Below are 14,891 nucleotides of genomic sequence, written 5' to 3'. Positions count from 1 at the left end.
TAAGAGTTAACCCTTTTATACGTGCCGATTTGCTCATTGCAAAAGCCATTATGCCTTGTGTGTTTGATACACTGACCTTCTTTCCCTCTTGCAGCTGCTGCTGGCATTGCCATCTAGGCTGCTAGAAAGGATTAGGTTTCCTCTGTGGCACCAGTTTCTGTCCCAGGTGGAGTGATACCAAGTCCACACTTATGTGGCTCCAGCTCCCTCCACTGGCTCACTACACTGATGTTCTGGAATGGGAGGTTGGCAAGCCCAGATGGCCAACAACAGGTTACATCAGAGGGCTCTGCAGGCCATGGTTTGAGGAACCCTGCTTTGCTCTAAAAAAAAAAAAAAAAAAAAAAAACAAACATGCTGTGCTTCCTTTTTAAAGAAATACAAGCATGCTTTTGACTTCTGGATTTCATTGTTTATTATTTCAAATCTGTAAAATAAAAAAAAAAATAATAACAACAATTACATAGAATATGAAAATGGTTTCCATTCAGTCAATTGCATTACAAGGCCCCAGAGTAGTCAGCAGCTGTTCAATATAAACCTGCACAGTCCATGCAAGTTCAATGCAAGGTGGCATTAGGGACTAGTAAGGGCTGCTACTGCTGTAAGAATTTTGCTTAGGCACAGTTTAAAAAAAAAAAAAAAAAAAAAAAAAGTGCCTGCATTCGATGCACTGCAAAAGCATTCATTTTGTCAGCTGAACTAATACATTACCTGTCCATTCAAAACCCTAAAGACCCCAATACAATATAACAATGTACCCCATACCACAATAGACTTTATTTAGCAACATCTCCAGGGAAAGAAGTCTCAGGCATTATTTCTCATGGCAACCACACTATCCCTTCATTCTTTCTACTGCAGGCTAAAAAAGTCAATGGAAGATCTGATTGGTTCAACAGACCGATAATCCCCAAGACAGGATCTAAACCTGTGTTTGGTGAATGGATCTATCAGATAGTAGCCCAGGTAAGAAAAGATCTATTTTTCAGGCGCTTTGCTCACATAGCCTCAATTTGGCAAAAGTAAAAAGTTCTCCCTTGCATGGTGTTGCACCTTCATTGCAAGGGTTAGATGCTTGTTTGGTCTAGGTGACAAATGCACATTTACTTATCGGATCCTCCTCTCCCCTGTACTCTGTCCATGGATGGGTGTACTTGTGTCCAACGCAGGGCTATGGTCCAATCTACCAGCAAGGACACAGCCCGCTGTCCTCTATGGGCTGTCAGATGTAAACAGATAGTCTGTCCGTTTCCATCCAACTGTTATCTGATCCGCAGACAGGATCGGATCACCACTCCGTAAAGCACAATGGATCGGGTCCTCCTGAAAAACAGACAGGTGGACCTGATCGGTCCGACAGCGTGAAAAGGGCCCAAATGTACCCAGTCACCCTAGACATAAAAAAGCAGTTAAATACTGCAGTTCAGGCGTGGCAAGGGAAGGCTTACTTTTCCCAGAGTTCAGCTTCAACCCAGTTCAAACTGGGTATCTGATACGTAAAGAGATTTAATTATATGAATAAGTTAAATCAATGAAAACCCACACCCACCCAGTGTGAAATTTGTAAAAGCTCAATCCTAGTTTCTTTTTAAAAATACAGATCTCATTTTATCCATGACGACTACACAAATTAGCTGTCATACATAAATTTCTATGATGGCTGTATAAAACTTTTGAAAGAAAAAAAGTTTTACACCGAAGGATTGTAGTTGGCTTAGAACAAATATTCAATGTGTTTTCAAGTGCTGTTCTCAAAGTAATGTTACATTTTCAAAGCAGATCAATGTCCGAAAAACTGTCAAAATGAGTGCTTATAAAATTCCGGTGATGGAGATGATAATCGTAGAGCTGGTTCAACTTCTAGGAGAGGCTCAGTCAGGGTATGACAAAACTAGTCATCATCTGAGTCAGAATCATATTTCTTTCCTCGTATAGTTTTCTTCTCCAGTTTTGTAAAATGGGTGCCACATTTTTTCTGACATTGAAATGGGGGTTCCATTAGATTTCCACTAAAAAAATAAAGAGACGAAAAGCAAATCATATGTGTTATAAACCTGTTAAGTAGGAAGCTGACAAGTATATTTATTAGAGAAAAAAAAATCTGTGGAAGGAAAATAAACGAATTTCAATTTTTTTTACAAATAAATATCTGAAAAGTGTGGCGTGCATTTGTATTCCGCCCCCCTTAACTCCGATAGCCCCAACTAAAATCTAGTGGAGCCAATTGCCCTCAGAAGTCACCTATTTAGTAAATAGAATCCAACTGTGTGCAATTTAATCTCAGTATAAATACAGCTGTGATGCCCTCAGAGGTTTGTTAGGAGAACCTTAGTGAGCAAACAGCATCATGAAGGCCAAGGAACACAGCAGACAGGTCAGGGATAATGTTGGAGAAGTTTAAAGCAGGGTTGTGTTATAAAAAAAAAATATATCCCAAGCTTTGAACTTCTCACAGAGCACTGTTCAATCCATCATCTGGAAAGGTAAAGCGTATGGCACAACTGAAAACCTAACAAGACATGGCCGTCCACCTAAACTGACAGGCCGGGCAAGGAGAGCATTAATCAGAGAAGTAGCCAAGAGGCCCATGGTAACTCTCAATGCGCTGCAGAGATCCACAGCTCAGGTGGGAGAATCTATCCTCATGGGAAAATTAGTCGTGCACTCCACAAATCTGGCCTTTATGGAAGAGTAGCAAGAAGAAAGCCATAAGAAGTTCCATTTGCAAGAAGCCATGTGGGGGACATAGCAAATATTTTGAAGAAGGTGCTCTGGTCAGATGAGACCAAAATTGAAAGTTTTGACCTAAAAAGCAAAATGCTATGTGTGGCAGAAAACTAACACTACACGCCATCCCCACTGAAACATGGTGGTGGCAGCATCATACTTTTCTTCAGCAGAGACAGGGAAGCTGAGTTCTGAGTTCAAGATTTGTTTTACCTTCATGCATTAAGGGGTTAAAAATGCAATATAACCATATGACATATCAAGTGTATTATTTGAAGAAAACAAAACAAGCAAATTACCTGTAGTTAATAATATCACCACAGCCGAGTCTCCACTCTAAAGTTTCTGTGGTGAATTCATCTGTATTCCCTAAATCAGTAAAACCAATCACGTAATCTTTGGTTTTTCCATCTTTCACCAGGGCAAGAGTTGGGATGACTTTTATACGCAATCTCTCACACAGGAAAGGAGCTTTCTCCACGTTCAGTTTCAGGAACTTGGTTTCTATGTGTTTCTTAGCCAGCAATGCAAGATGCTTGTCCATTATTTTACATCTGTTAAAAAAAATAAAAAAAATAAATAAAGTATAATATCAATTCTAAAATTATATTATAAGGTTTGTACGCTAAATAAAAACACATGTATCATTATTTGCAAAGTAACAGTCTGCACAAAATTATGCTTGTTGCAATCAGCTGTTTCAAATAAGCCACCAAGAACCTTTGTCAGTGTGTCTTTAACGACTTGCTGACCACCCTATAGCAGTTTCTGCTACAGGGAGGCAGCTGTGCACAGGATCACATATACACATATGTAGCACCCTCCTAGAGGTAGGTGCTAGAAGAGAGAATAGTTTTTGGTCTTTCTGCTTACCAGGAAGATTGTCGGGCAAAGTTAAGACTGCTCTTTGCCTAACCAGGGAGCAGGATCTATTGGTAAGGTCTGCTCATTGTGTTCAGGTGCAGCTCAGCATATCAATGTCCTACATTGGTCCAATAGGGAGGCATATTTGACAGTGGGAGGGGACCCAACAAGTGAGGGTACAGGCGTTGTTACAGCCCTGGGCTATTGGCAGAGGAAAGTGCCTCAATGCATGCTGAGATAATGTATAAATGCCAAGGGCACATGTGCTTGGGGTCTTTCAGCTGGAGAGTGGGGTCCTGGAGAGGGGGGGTGGATGCCCCTTTGTAGAAGTGGTTGTGTGGCCTTGGGCCTTGGTAGTCCGGTAGAGCTGACTGGAAAGGGGATACCAGCAAGGATCTGATTCTGCCTACAGTGAATACAGATCTGTGTCTTTGGGCCTGTCTTGTGAGGGCCACTCCTTCAGCTAGAAGAGTCAATGGATGGGTGTCAATCAAGAGGATGCTAGAGAGTGTCCTGAAGATAAAGTTGTTGCATCAAGTTTGCTGCTAGAGGGAGCAAGACTTAATACTTCCATACATGTGGCAGTATTGTAAAAGCAGTGTGTCTGCTTGCACAAATCTTCTAGTGAGGCCAAGTGAGAGTTGTCCTTATCTACTGCGAGAAGCTAAAGTTTGAGTATTTCACTTCCCTTCTCCCATCCAAGTTCCACAATAAATATCAAAACTACAAATACCCTGGACTGTTTATTGAGCAAACGGGAGTAAGGGAGGGGGTAAGTAAAAACCCCTAGCAACTGACTGCAGGTAATCAGAGGGAGGCCCAAGGAGGTCAACAGAAAGCATATATTAGAGTTACTCGCCACCAGTTACCCTGCCCGACCCCCTACCCTGCTCCGGCCCTAAACGCGAATTAAATTACAACGTAATTATAACACCAGCGAACGTTATTATAACCTCCAAAACAGGTATCTGAGGCTGTGGTAATAACCCTTAGCATTGATGTCAGCGGATGCATTAAAAAACCCCAGCACTGGTGCCAGATGCCATACTAACCCCCCAATGCAGGTATCAGAGGATGCACAAATAACCCCTAGTACTGATGTCAGTGGACATCATCATAACCCCCAACACTGGTATCAGAGGACGCATTAATAACCGCTAGCACAGATGTCAGTATGAATATCCCTCTCACCTACATTGGTGGTTAGTGGCATTGAAATGTAACCCCTCCCGTGACCTCCAATGTGGGGGCAGGGGGTAATGTTCACTGACATTACCACAAATGCAGAAGGGGGTGGTGGGTTAAAATTTCACTGCCATGAGGACCAATGCAAGGTGGTGGGGTTAACTTTCACTACCACTGACCTCCCTCCCCCCCACCTGCAGTGGACATAGCAATGCTAATCCCTTCCTCAATTTCAGCCATTTTCAGTCCCATTGCCTTAACGCTATGGTGCTGGACAGGGAGCCGGAAAAAAGAAACAAGTAGTTAGCTGAGCTTACCTCAGCACACATTCGCTCCTTATAAGTTTACATCTCCTTTCAGGAGTGCAGGCAGGCAGGTGGACGGTTCAAGCAGGTGGGCGGGTGAGCAGGCAGGCTGTTCACACAGATGGACAGGCGAGTGGGCGGGTCAGTAAGTGGACCGGATCTCAGAAGCTTGCTGCATCCCCATCCCACACAGAAAGCAGCCAGAGCCTGAAACTGCCAGTCTCAAGACTGGAGGGAGGGGGGAGAAAAATCCTCCCTCCAGCAACCAACGGAGCCTGCACTGTGTGGTGCTCAGAATGATAGGAGTGGCAGCAGCGTCACTCCTATCGTTCAGGCAGCTGGATACTGTCACTTATCTGCTCTCAGCGTGCCCAGCAAATTTTCCCTTGTAAAATGCGAGTAAAAATTTTGAGGGATGTATATGTATACCCCTTTCCAGCAAGTGTCATTAGTACAGCGACAGTGCATATTTTTTTTAGCAATGATCACTGCATTAGTGTTCCCGTAAAGTGTCAGTGTATACACTTATTGGCTTTTTTTTTTTCAAACCAAAAACACATAGCAGAATACATATTGGCCAAAATATATGAAAAACATGATTTTTTTTTATTATTATTATTGAATTTTATAGCGGAAAGGAGAAAAAAAATATACAATAAAAAAAGGAGGATATATAAATCGCTTCAAAATTGGGTCTTTGTTTATAGTGCAAATAAATACGCAGTGATGATCAAATACCACCAAAAGAAAGCTCTATTTGTGGGGGGGGGATTACATATTTTATTTGGGTACAGAGTTGCATGACTGCACGATTGTCAGTTAAAGTAATGCAGTGCTGTTTCACAAAAAATGGCCTGATCGTGATCTTGATAAATCTTCCACAGGTCAGTTTGTTAATAAATTGAGTCGATTCCTCACTGCTACCAATCAGATTAAAATTTTCAGGGCAGAGTTATGCTGTTTGGAAGCTGCGTTAAACCCATTTCTTTGAAAAAATACATTACTATACAAGTCTCTAAGAGGTTATGAGATTTAAAGCAACTAATTTCATAGCACATTACAGCCTTGGCCTTAGAACCCCTTCCAAAGCAAATGGATTTCTTGGACAAGGCTGTCTCGTACTGTAAAAGCTGCCATCTCAATATAAACAGCCACAGATCTGAAGTTGAAACAAAGCTGTACAAAAATTTGCCAGGTTGATTTATGCAAATCTACATGCACACCGAGTACATCAGTAATCTCTGTACAATACCTGAACGTAGAGTCCTTGTAAAAGTGACAGACAACATTTTTACTTTCTTTCACTTCTTGGAAGAAATCTCTTTCACTGGGTATTTCTCTGTATTCACCATGCCCTTTGGAGATCCATTCCTGAAGTACAAAATGATATACACAATAAGCAGCCCTGAGCTGAATCAATATGCATTGTAAAGCCAAGGCACATGTGAAAACCAGCTTGTCCGTTTAAGAGCACACGCAAATACAATAGTTATTTATGGCTTCCCTTAAAAATGTAATTGTTTTGGGAAAGCGATAAGATAAATAAATGGGTTTAGTTTTGGACCGTTTTCAGGAGCAAAAATAAAAATCTTTTCTTGGGGCACCGATGCTTATTAGCAAGGACTGTACCTTACACCTCTCCACAGGTATTATATAGCTGCTTCATAGCAGAGCTGTTTATTTCTGAGAATGCAGTAACCAAAAGCTAAACTGATTATATATTACGAATTACACCAAACTACTTTACAGAAGCACATCCACAGAGAATTCAGTTAACCTCTAGAGATCTGCACTATAGCCGAATGACGGCTACAGCGCGGACCTGCTTTGCCGGGACGACGTCTATTGACGTCGTCCCGTGCATGAGCGGCCTGCGCGCCCCCTAAGGGGCGCGTTCTGATCAGCGAGTCTATGAAACTGGCCTGATCACGGATCGGAGCAAGGGGTCGATCCCGACCCCTTACCACGTGATCAGCTGCCAACCAATGACAGCTGATCATGTGACACAACAGAGCCGGTAATCGGCTATTTTTCCTCAAAAAAAAAAAAAAAAAGCCGATCACCGGCGCCCGTGATCGGGACATCAGTCAGGTTATCAGTGCCCACCTGCCCTCTGCCAGTGACACCTAAATAATAAAAAAGTGCCGCCCATCAGTGCCCACAGTGCCACCCATGAGTGCCCACAATTTGCCTCAACAACAGTGCTGCACCCCAGTGCCACATATCCGAGCCCATCAGTGTCATCTACCAGTGCCCATCAGAGCCACTGTGCCCATCTTATCAGCGCCCACCAGCGCCGCCCATCAGCGCCCACCAGCGCCGCCCATCAGCGCCGCCCATCAGCGCCCACCAGCGCCGCCCATCAGCGCCCACCAGCGCCGCCCATCAGCGCCCACCAGCGCCGCCCACTATCAGCGCCCACCAGCGCCGCCCACTATCAGCGCCCACCAGCGCCGCCCACTATCAGCGCCCACCAGCGCCGCCCACTATCAGCGCCCACCAGCGCCGCCCACTATCAGCGCCCACCAGCGCCGCCCACTATCAGCGCCCACCAGCGCCGCCCACTATCAGCGCCGCCCACCAGCGCCGCCCACTATCAGCGCCGCCCACCAGCGCCGCCCACTATCAGCGCCGCCCACTATCAGCGCCGCCCACCAGCGCCGCCCACTATCAGCGCCGCCCACCAGCGCCGCCCACTATCAGCGCCGCCCACCAGCGCCGCCCACCAGCGCCGCCCACTATCAGCGCCGCCCACTATCAGCGCCGCCCACTATCAGCGCCGCCCACCAGCGCCGCCCACTATCAGCGCCGCCCACCAGCGCCGCCCACTATCAGCGCCGCCCACCAGCGCCGCCCATCAGCGCCCACCAGCGCCGCCCATCAGCGCCCACCAGCGCCGCCCACTATCAGCGCCCACCAGCGCCGCCCACTATCAGCGCCCACCAGCGCCGCCCACTATCAGCGCCCACCAGCGCCGCCCACTATCAGCGCCCACCAGCGCCGCCCACTATCAGCGCCCACCAGCGCCGCCCACTATCAGCGCCCACCAGCGCCGCCCACTATCAGCGCCCACCAGCGCCGCCCACTATCAGCGCCGCCCACCAGCGCCGCCCACTATCAGCGCCGCCCACTATCAGCGCCGCCCACCAGCGCCGCCCACTATCAGCGCCGCCCACCAGCGCCGCCCACTATCAGCGCCGCCCACCAGCGCCGCCCACTATCAGCGCCGCCCACCAGCGCCGCCCACTATCAGCGCCGCCCACCAGCGCCGCCCACTATCAGCGCCGCCCACCAGCGCCGCCCACTATCAGCGCCGCCCACCAGCGCCGCCCACTATCAGCGCCGCCCACCAGCGCCGCCCACTATCAGCGCCGCCCACCAGCGCCGCCCACCAGCGCCGCCCACTATCAGCGCCGCCCACCAGCGCCGCCCACTATCAGCGCCGCCCACCAGCGCCGCCCACTATCAGCGCCGCCCACCAGCGCCGCCCACTATCAGCGCCGCCCACCAGCGCCGCCCACTATCAGCGCCGCCCACCAGCGCCGCCCACTATCAGCGCCGCCCACCAGCGCCGCCCACTATCAGCGCCGCCCACCAGCGCCGCCCACTATCAGCGCCGCCCACTACCAGCGCCGCCCACTACCAGCGCCGCCCACTACCAGCGCCGCCCACTACCAGCGCCGCCCACTACCAGCGCCGCCCACTACCAGCGCCGCCCACTACCAGCGCCGCCCACTATCAGCGCCGCCCACTATCAGCGCCGCCCACTATCAGCGCCGCCCACTATCAGCGCCGCCCACTATCAGCGCCGCCCACTATCAGCGCATTTCAATGAAGGAGAAAAAAAAAAAAAAAAATGACCCGTTTGCAAAACTGTATAACAAACTATGAAACATGATTTTTTTTTTAATTTTTGCATCTTTTTTTGTTTGTTTAGCAAAAAATAAAACTCCGAGCTGTAATTAAATACCACCAAAAGAAAGCTCCATTTGTGGCAAAAAAATGATAAAAATTTAATTTGGGTACAGTGTTGTATGACCGCGCAATTGTCATTCAAGGTGCATCAGCGCTGAAAGCTGAAAATTGGTCTGGGCAGGAGGGGGGTTTAAGTGCCCAGTAAGCAAGTGGTTAAAGATTGAAAAGCTAATGCTAATTTAATTTGTTTTGTTGGTGGAGATTCTAATGGTAGCGTTGGCCCAGGTTCACACCTAGTGTCTTCCTGCATTTTTTTTTTTTTTCATGCTTCATGTGTAGGGCTGCCCATGCATTTAAATGGGGCAACAAGTGTGCCCAAGAAGCTCATTTACCTTTTTGTGCATGAAGTTTTGTTTGTTTGCTTTCCGCATTTGATGTTCCATTAACAGTGAATGGCACAAGTGCGGCGCGCATTTACAAAATGCTTAGATGTGAATGCAGCCTTATTATATCCGCTGGTATGTTTATGCTAAATTTTCCATTTGGTATACTTGCTTGATAAATTCAGGGCCCATCATCTTTGCTAGTGAAGTGGGTTATACACACTTCCAAAAAAAAAGGTGTTTAAAATCTACAAAGAACAGAATGCAATGATTTGCAATTCTCAAACCCATATCAACCTATCAAATGTTTCAACTGAGAAAAAGTACCATTTTAACCCCTTGGCGCCTGTTGCCGCTGGCCCTTCAAGAGGTTTGCCATGCTGGGAGGCAGGGCTTTATTGCCACGTGACCACTGATTGGCTGTCACATCGGTCACCTGATCGGAAAAGTCAGATTACAAAAGGCGATCGGGAACACACAGGGAGTGCGCTCTCTGCCCAGCACTGTTGGCGCTATTGCACGCAAATATGCGGCCCCTTGCGCCAAGGCCTGGCCACCAAGATGCCGCATACCTGCGCGCGCTCTGCATCAAGAGGTTAAAATAGCTGTGAAATTCACAGAAATAAAAAAGAAACGGTGACACTCCCATACAGCAGTAAAAATCTGCAATCTTTTATTTAATATTGCATAAGAGGCACAAATACAGCTCCGTACAGGGAAGAGGTTAGGAGTTTCAGGAATTTAGCACTTAGTCATAGCTGCGAAGTTCACAAATGTTAAAAACACATTCCACAGAAAAATGTTAGCCTGTCATAAATCTAGGCGCGTTTTATTTCTGAAAATAACGGGCGATAATGAAATCCCTGGCTTTTAAATGGCAGGTCACATGATAGCTATAGCTTACCCAGTGATCCACAGACCTGCTGGTGGGCGTGTCAAGAGGGGACACAACATCATTGCATTAAATAACATCCATGGAAACGAAACAGTTAGACCCAGTGGCATAATATAACTTCCCCCTTTCCCCAGCAGAGTGCAGTGAGAGGAGGGAAGGCGTGGCTGGAGGGAGCGCGGCTTTCTAAAGACTACAGAAGATACAGGCATGCTCTGCTCTTGCATAGCATGCCTTTATTAACAGCGGAATGACAAGGCATAAACTGACCATGCTAGCATAGATCAGCAGGGGCACAGGGCCGGATCAACCAGGTAGTATATACAAGGGCAGGACTCAACGAAATAGCAACCTTACAAAGCATATTATATTGCTTTAATGAAGCAGTAACATCTTTTAGGTTCACAAACTATTTAGGAAACAAAAATTATTATTAATAAAATCATTTTTAAATTGATGGCAGCAACAACAGGGCCATGTTTACCATGGTACAGTGTCCCCCTTTTTTCACAACACTGTAAATGTATGGGAACTGAGACCAGTTGCTGGAGTTTTAGGACAGGAATGTTGTTCCATTCTTGCCTGAGCATATTCTGCTCTAAAACCTGGATATAGCCTTCAGCATTGATGGTGCCTTTCCAGAGGTGCAAGCTACCCATTCCAAAGCACTAATGCACCCCCATATCATCAGAGATGCAGGCTTTTGAACTGAGTGCTGATAACAAGCCAGAAGGTCCCTCTTCTCTTTAGTCCAGAGGACGCGGCACCCATACTTGGCAAAAAAAAAAAAATAATCAAATTTTGATTAGTCCGACAACAGAACAATTTTCCACTGTGCAACAGACCATTTTAAATGAGCTTTGACCCAGAAAAGATGGCAGTGTTTCTGGGTAATGTTCAGATATGGCTTATTTGCAGATAGAAGATACCTCGCACTTTTGTATGGTACGTGAACTATGTTCAAAGACTTTTCAAAGTCTTATGTTCAAGTGACTTTTGGAATAAAATATGGGTTTATGAGATTCGCAAATTATTGCATTCTGTTTTTATGTAGACTTTACATAGCATCCCAACTTTTTTGGAATCAGGGTTGTAGGTTTGTAAATTTAGATATTTTTACAACTAAACATTATGTGTTAACTACATGAAAAAAGGATTCCCATGCATGGATGGCTAGTTCCTGTATAGTGAAAGCCCAGGTTCCCTTAAAAACAAATTACCTGTTTTTGCTGCTGGGCCTTCTTTAAAGCTTCTAGTCGCTTTCCCTTTAGGTGCTCCAATTCATCTTCATCCAACTTATCTAGCTTTTCCAACTGAGCATCCAGCTGTTCTTCCATCATCTTGGCAGTCTGCAACAACTGATTCTCCATGACTTTTGTAAACATCCCCGAAGTGTCAGCCATGTCTAAAATAAAACAAAAGAAAGATACAAAAATAAAACTAAATTTTTCATAGCTTCTAATTGTGTACAAGGAACGTTTTACAACCTGCCCTGCACAATTTAACTTCACAGATTGTAAACAATGTTTAAAATTGTCCATTTTGCCATGTTTAACCACTTGCGTACTGGGCACTTAAACCCTCCTCCTGCCCAGACACTGGCAAAAAACTGAGGACTCCCAGTAATGGGAGGGGTTATATGGGGGGGGGGGGGGGGGGGAGTTCACACCTTAAGGGGCATGCCAGTGTCCAGCACCTGATATGCCGATATAACCCATATAGTTATTACTATGGCTCTGTGTCCCCCGATGCAAGAAAAGAAACCAGAGTTCCTGGAGAAACCTCGAGATCCCAGGGTTAACCACCCTATAGACGGTCCAGATGGAAGTGCCTGCAAATACAAGTGGATGTCTCCACTGAGTTTACGCTTAACTTCCTTGATCAGACGAGATTGGGTGCATTCAGGGTGTGCGGCCATATGCCAGCATTCCTACCTAGGTCACCCTTGTATTTCACAGGAAGTGCTTTCCTGTCTGCTATGCAATTCAAGAATTGCCTCTGGCCCAGGACAAAGAACAGGTCCCCTGTGGGAGGCACAGTGTTGGACATGCTGTTCATCACCCACCACTTGGGGGGCTGCCCGTCCTTTTACTGACTGTGCATCAATGTGTGTCTGCAATTGTTTCAGATAATATTCTGACATGCGCGACACCAATATAAAATGTCAGAGTATGTAATTTTCCTTACGATGAAAAGAATCATAGGTCCCTTTCAGAAGGGAGTTTATTCTCTTGAGCATGGAATTCAACCATCCCCCCCCCCCCCCCCCCTTCTGCCAAGACTAGGCCAGTAAGCCTGGATCTGAGGGAAAAAAAAAAAACAGCATCTGGTGGGAGAAGAGGGTACTGAACCAAAGCCTTCCTACAGGCTGGACCCTAGTCTTCCTCAGCTTCTGTCAGACCTAATGGACAGGAACGCCCTTCACCACTGCTCTGTCCTTGGTCGTGGAGCAAGAGCGTTTTTCTTGTTCTCCTGCAACCACCTCCACAGAAATTTTATAAGGAGGCCTACTGGATTCACTATCCAGGCCTTCTCCCACTTCTTAACAAGTGTTCTAGAAACCTTTGTATCTATCTTACTAGGGTCTGGTCACCTAAAGGCCTTTAACCATCTGATGCCATCCAGGGGGCCTCCCCCTGATATTGGGCCCTGGCCACCAGAGATCATCTGTTTAGTTTACTATATCGGGTGCATAAATGTGATGTGGCCATCAGGCAACACCTTCAATGTGAGCTTTCTTCACATGTGCAGCACCATGGCAGTTGCAGATCAAAGAAAAGCAGCTTCCTTGGCTGTAAAGGATAGGAGGGATTAATTCCACTTTAAGTTCCACCTAAAAAAAGGGTACCCTGTCATTGCCATTATTAGACATAGGATATAAAATGGGAGTCTATCTGCCTTGTTCACTCTACAACATTGTGGTGATGTACATGGAATCGCAGGCCACTGCACCGTGCTGCTGTGCAAAGACTTGAATGCAGTGTAAATTAAATAAACAAATGGGAAAAGAAAACAAAAGGTGGCCATCACATCTGAGGCCTAACGCCCCTGTGTGTCACATCCTGCCATTTTTATGCACTGTCCAGCACAGATGCCCATCAAGGTCTATGACACGGTGAAATTTGCTGCCGCTGGTCACTGTACCAAGTGGCACTCACATTTAGGGATGTATACCTGCTCAGGGCTTTTTCTCCCTCAAACAATAGGTGCTGGAACTTAACCACGGCCCTACAAAACCCATCCCCCACGCGTACCCTCCAAATTACATCAGATAGTGGGTGGGTTCAGTCAAATTTCACGAAAACGGTAGGAGGGTCTTAAAGGGACATGCAATACCAGGATTGCATTACATACAGAGTGCAGAGCTGTCACTTGTAAACACAGAAAGCAGACTTCTGTGTTTACAAGTGATTGTGGTTAGCAGGCACCAAAGGGTCTGAGCCAGAGGTGGTGAAACTGAGTTCCACCACATTCCCCCTGAAAACAAGCCCTGCCTGGAATGCATACAACCTTAAACAAGAGTACCGCTTGGCAAAGTGTCTGTCATTGACTTTGAAGGGTGAAGGCAGCAGGCCTGGCTGCTGCACTGGTCCCTTCCAGGAGTAGGGATGAGCTCAGGCGTGTTTGCATGGAACACATGCAGAGCCCGCCAGGAAGCGAGCGCAGCGCTGTGCTAATCACAGGCAGTGAGACATTGCCTCGATGTGCGGCTGCAGAGATCGGGCAATGTCTCACTGCCTGCGATTAGCGCAGTGATGCGCTCACTTCCTGGTGGGCTCTGCAACTGTTCCATGCGAACATGCCTGAGCTCATTCCTATCCAGGAGCATAAAGATGCCAGGATGTGGGGCATATGGGTCTAAACACCCAGCATGTATGAGGCCTAAAGCTGGCCATACAGTATACAATTTCCTTTAGATTTATCTTTAGCTATGAAGTGCAAGGGCCTCCCCGATTGCATACAAATTGAAAAAGTGTGACCATATTATATGGGTGTGCTAAATGTAAAGGAACATTGTATAATGTATGGGCAGCTTAAGGATGGGTAAGCTGCAATGTTTATCATTAGGAGGCCTAGTACCCCATTGTCCCTTCTCCAGGCTCTGCTAGGGTGTGGTCACACTCCAAATTATGACACAGTGCCAAGAACAATTCCCCAGTCACCACACTGTCAGAAAAATCTTGTGCTTTCACAACAGGCCCCATAGAAAACACATAGGCCTGAAATGGTGGTAGAGACTCATGGCAGCACCCCCTTCCCTACAAAGCGAGTCGCTGCTCAGGCCTAGTTGGCGCACAGTGCCAGGCTTCCCACACACCACAGCAAACCACCCCACCACATTACCTGCTCTCGGACTCCGAACAACCACTCCCACCAACACAGCACTGTCACGACAACCTAACCGTTCACACTGCGTACTTGCAAAGACCTCGCTGACGTTTCCCACGTGATCTTACTTTGGCCCATCCCTGTAGCTAATAGTACACGCGCTGCCATCTTTGTTACTGGCAAACCATGAGCCTATATATTACTTTCTAGACAGTATTTTAACAGTTTTAACTGTGCGCATAAATATGAAGTTAAACTGCGATTTTAAAAACTAGCTGCAAGAACTGT

At 46.6% G+C, this 14,891-nt stretch overlaps 1 protein-coding gene across 1 annotated transcript; it reads right to left on the bottom strand.

Moving 5' to 3' along the window:
- Window positions 1-397: 397 nt before the first annotated feature.
- Window positions 398-14,764, bottom strand: TXNDC9 (thioredoxin domain containing 9). The gene is made up of 5 exons (XM_077482720.1): window positions 14,619-14,764; window positions 11,495-11,679; window positions 6,337-6,455; window positions 3,030-3,284; window positions 398-2,012 (listed from the first exon to the last, which is right to left on the bottom strand). Exons 2-5 carry the CDS (start codon window positions 11,675-11,677, stop codon window positions 1,895-1,897), a joined length of 675 nt encoding a protein of 224 aa, XP_077338846.1. The 5' UTR covers window positions 11,678-11,679; window positions 14,619-14,764; the 3' UTR covers window positions 398-1,894.
- Between the last annotated feature and the right edge of the window lie 127 nt (window positions 14,765-14,891).

Source organism: Lithobates pipiens, unplaced genomic scaffold, assembly GCF_037356315.1.
Source record: "Lithobates pipiens isolate NorthernLeopardFrog02 unplaced genomic scaffold, aLitPip1_a1.2 Scaffold_16, whole genome shotgun sequence".
NCBI classification, from domain to species: domain Eukaryota; kingdom Metazoa; phylum Chordata; class Amphibia; order Anura; family Ranidae; genus Lithobates; species Lithobates pipiens.
The sequence above is the reverse complement of the archived record's forward strand: the minus strand, read 5'-3'. Positions and strand labels throughout refer to the sequence as shown.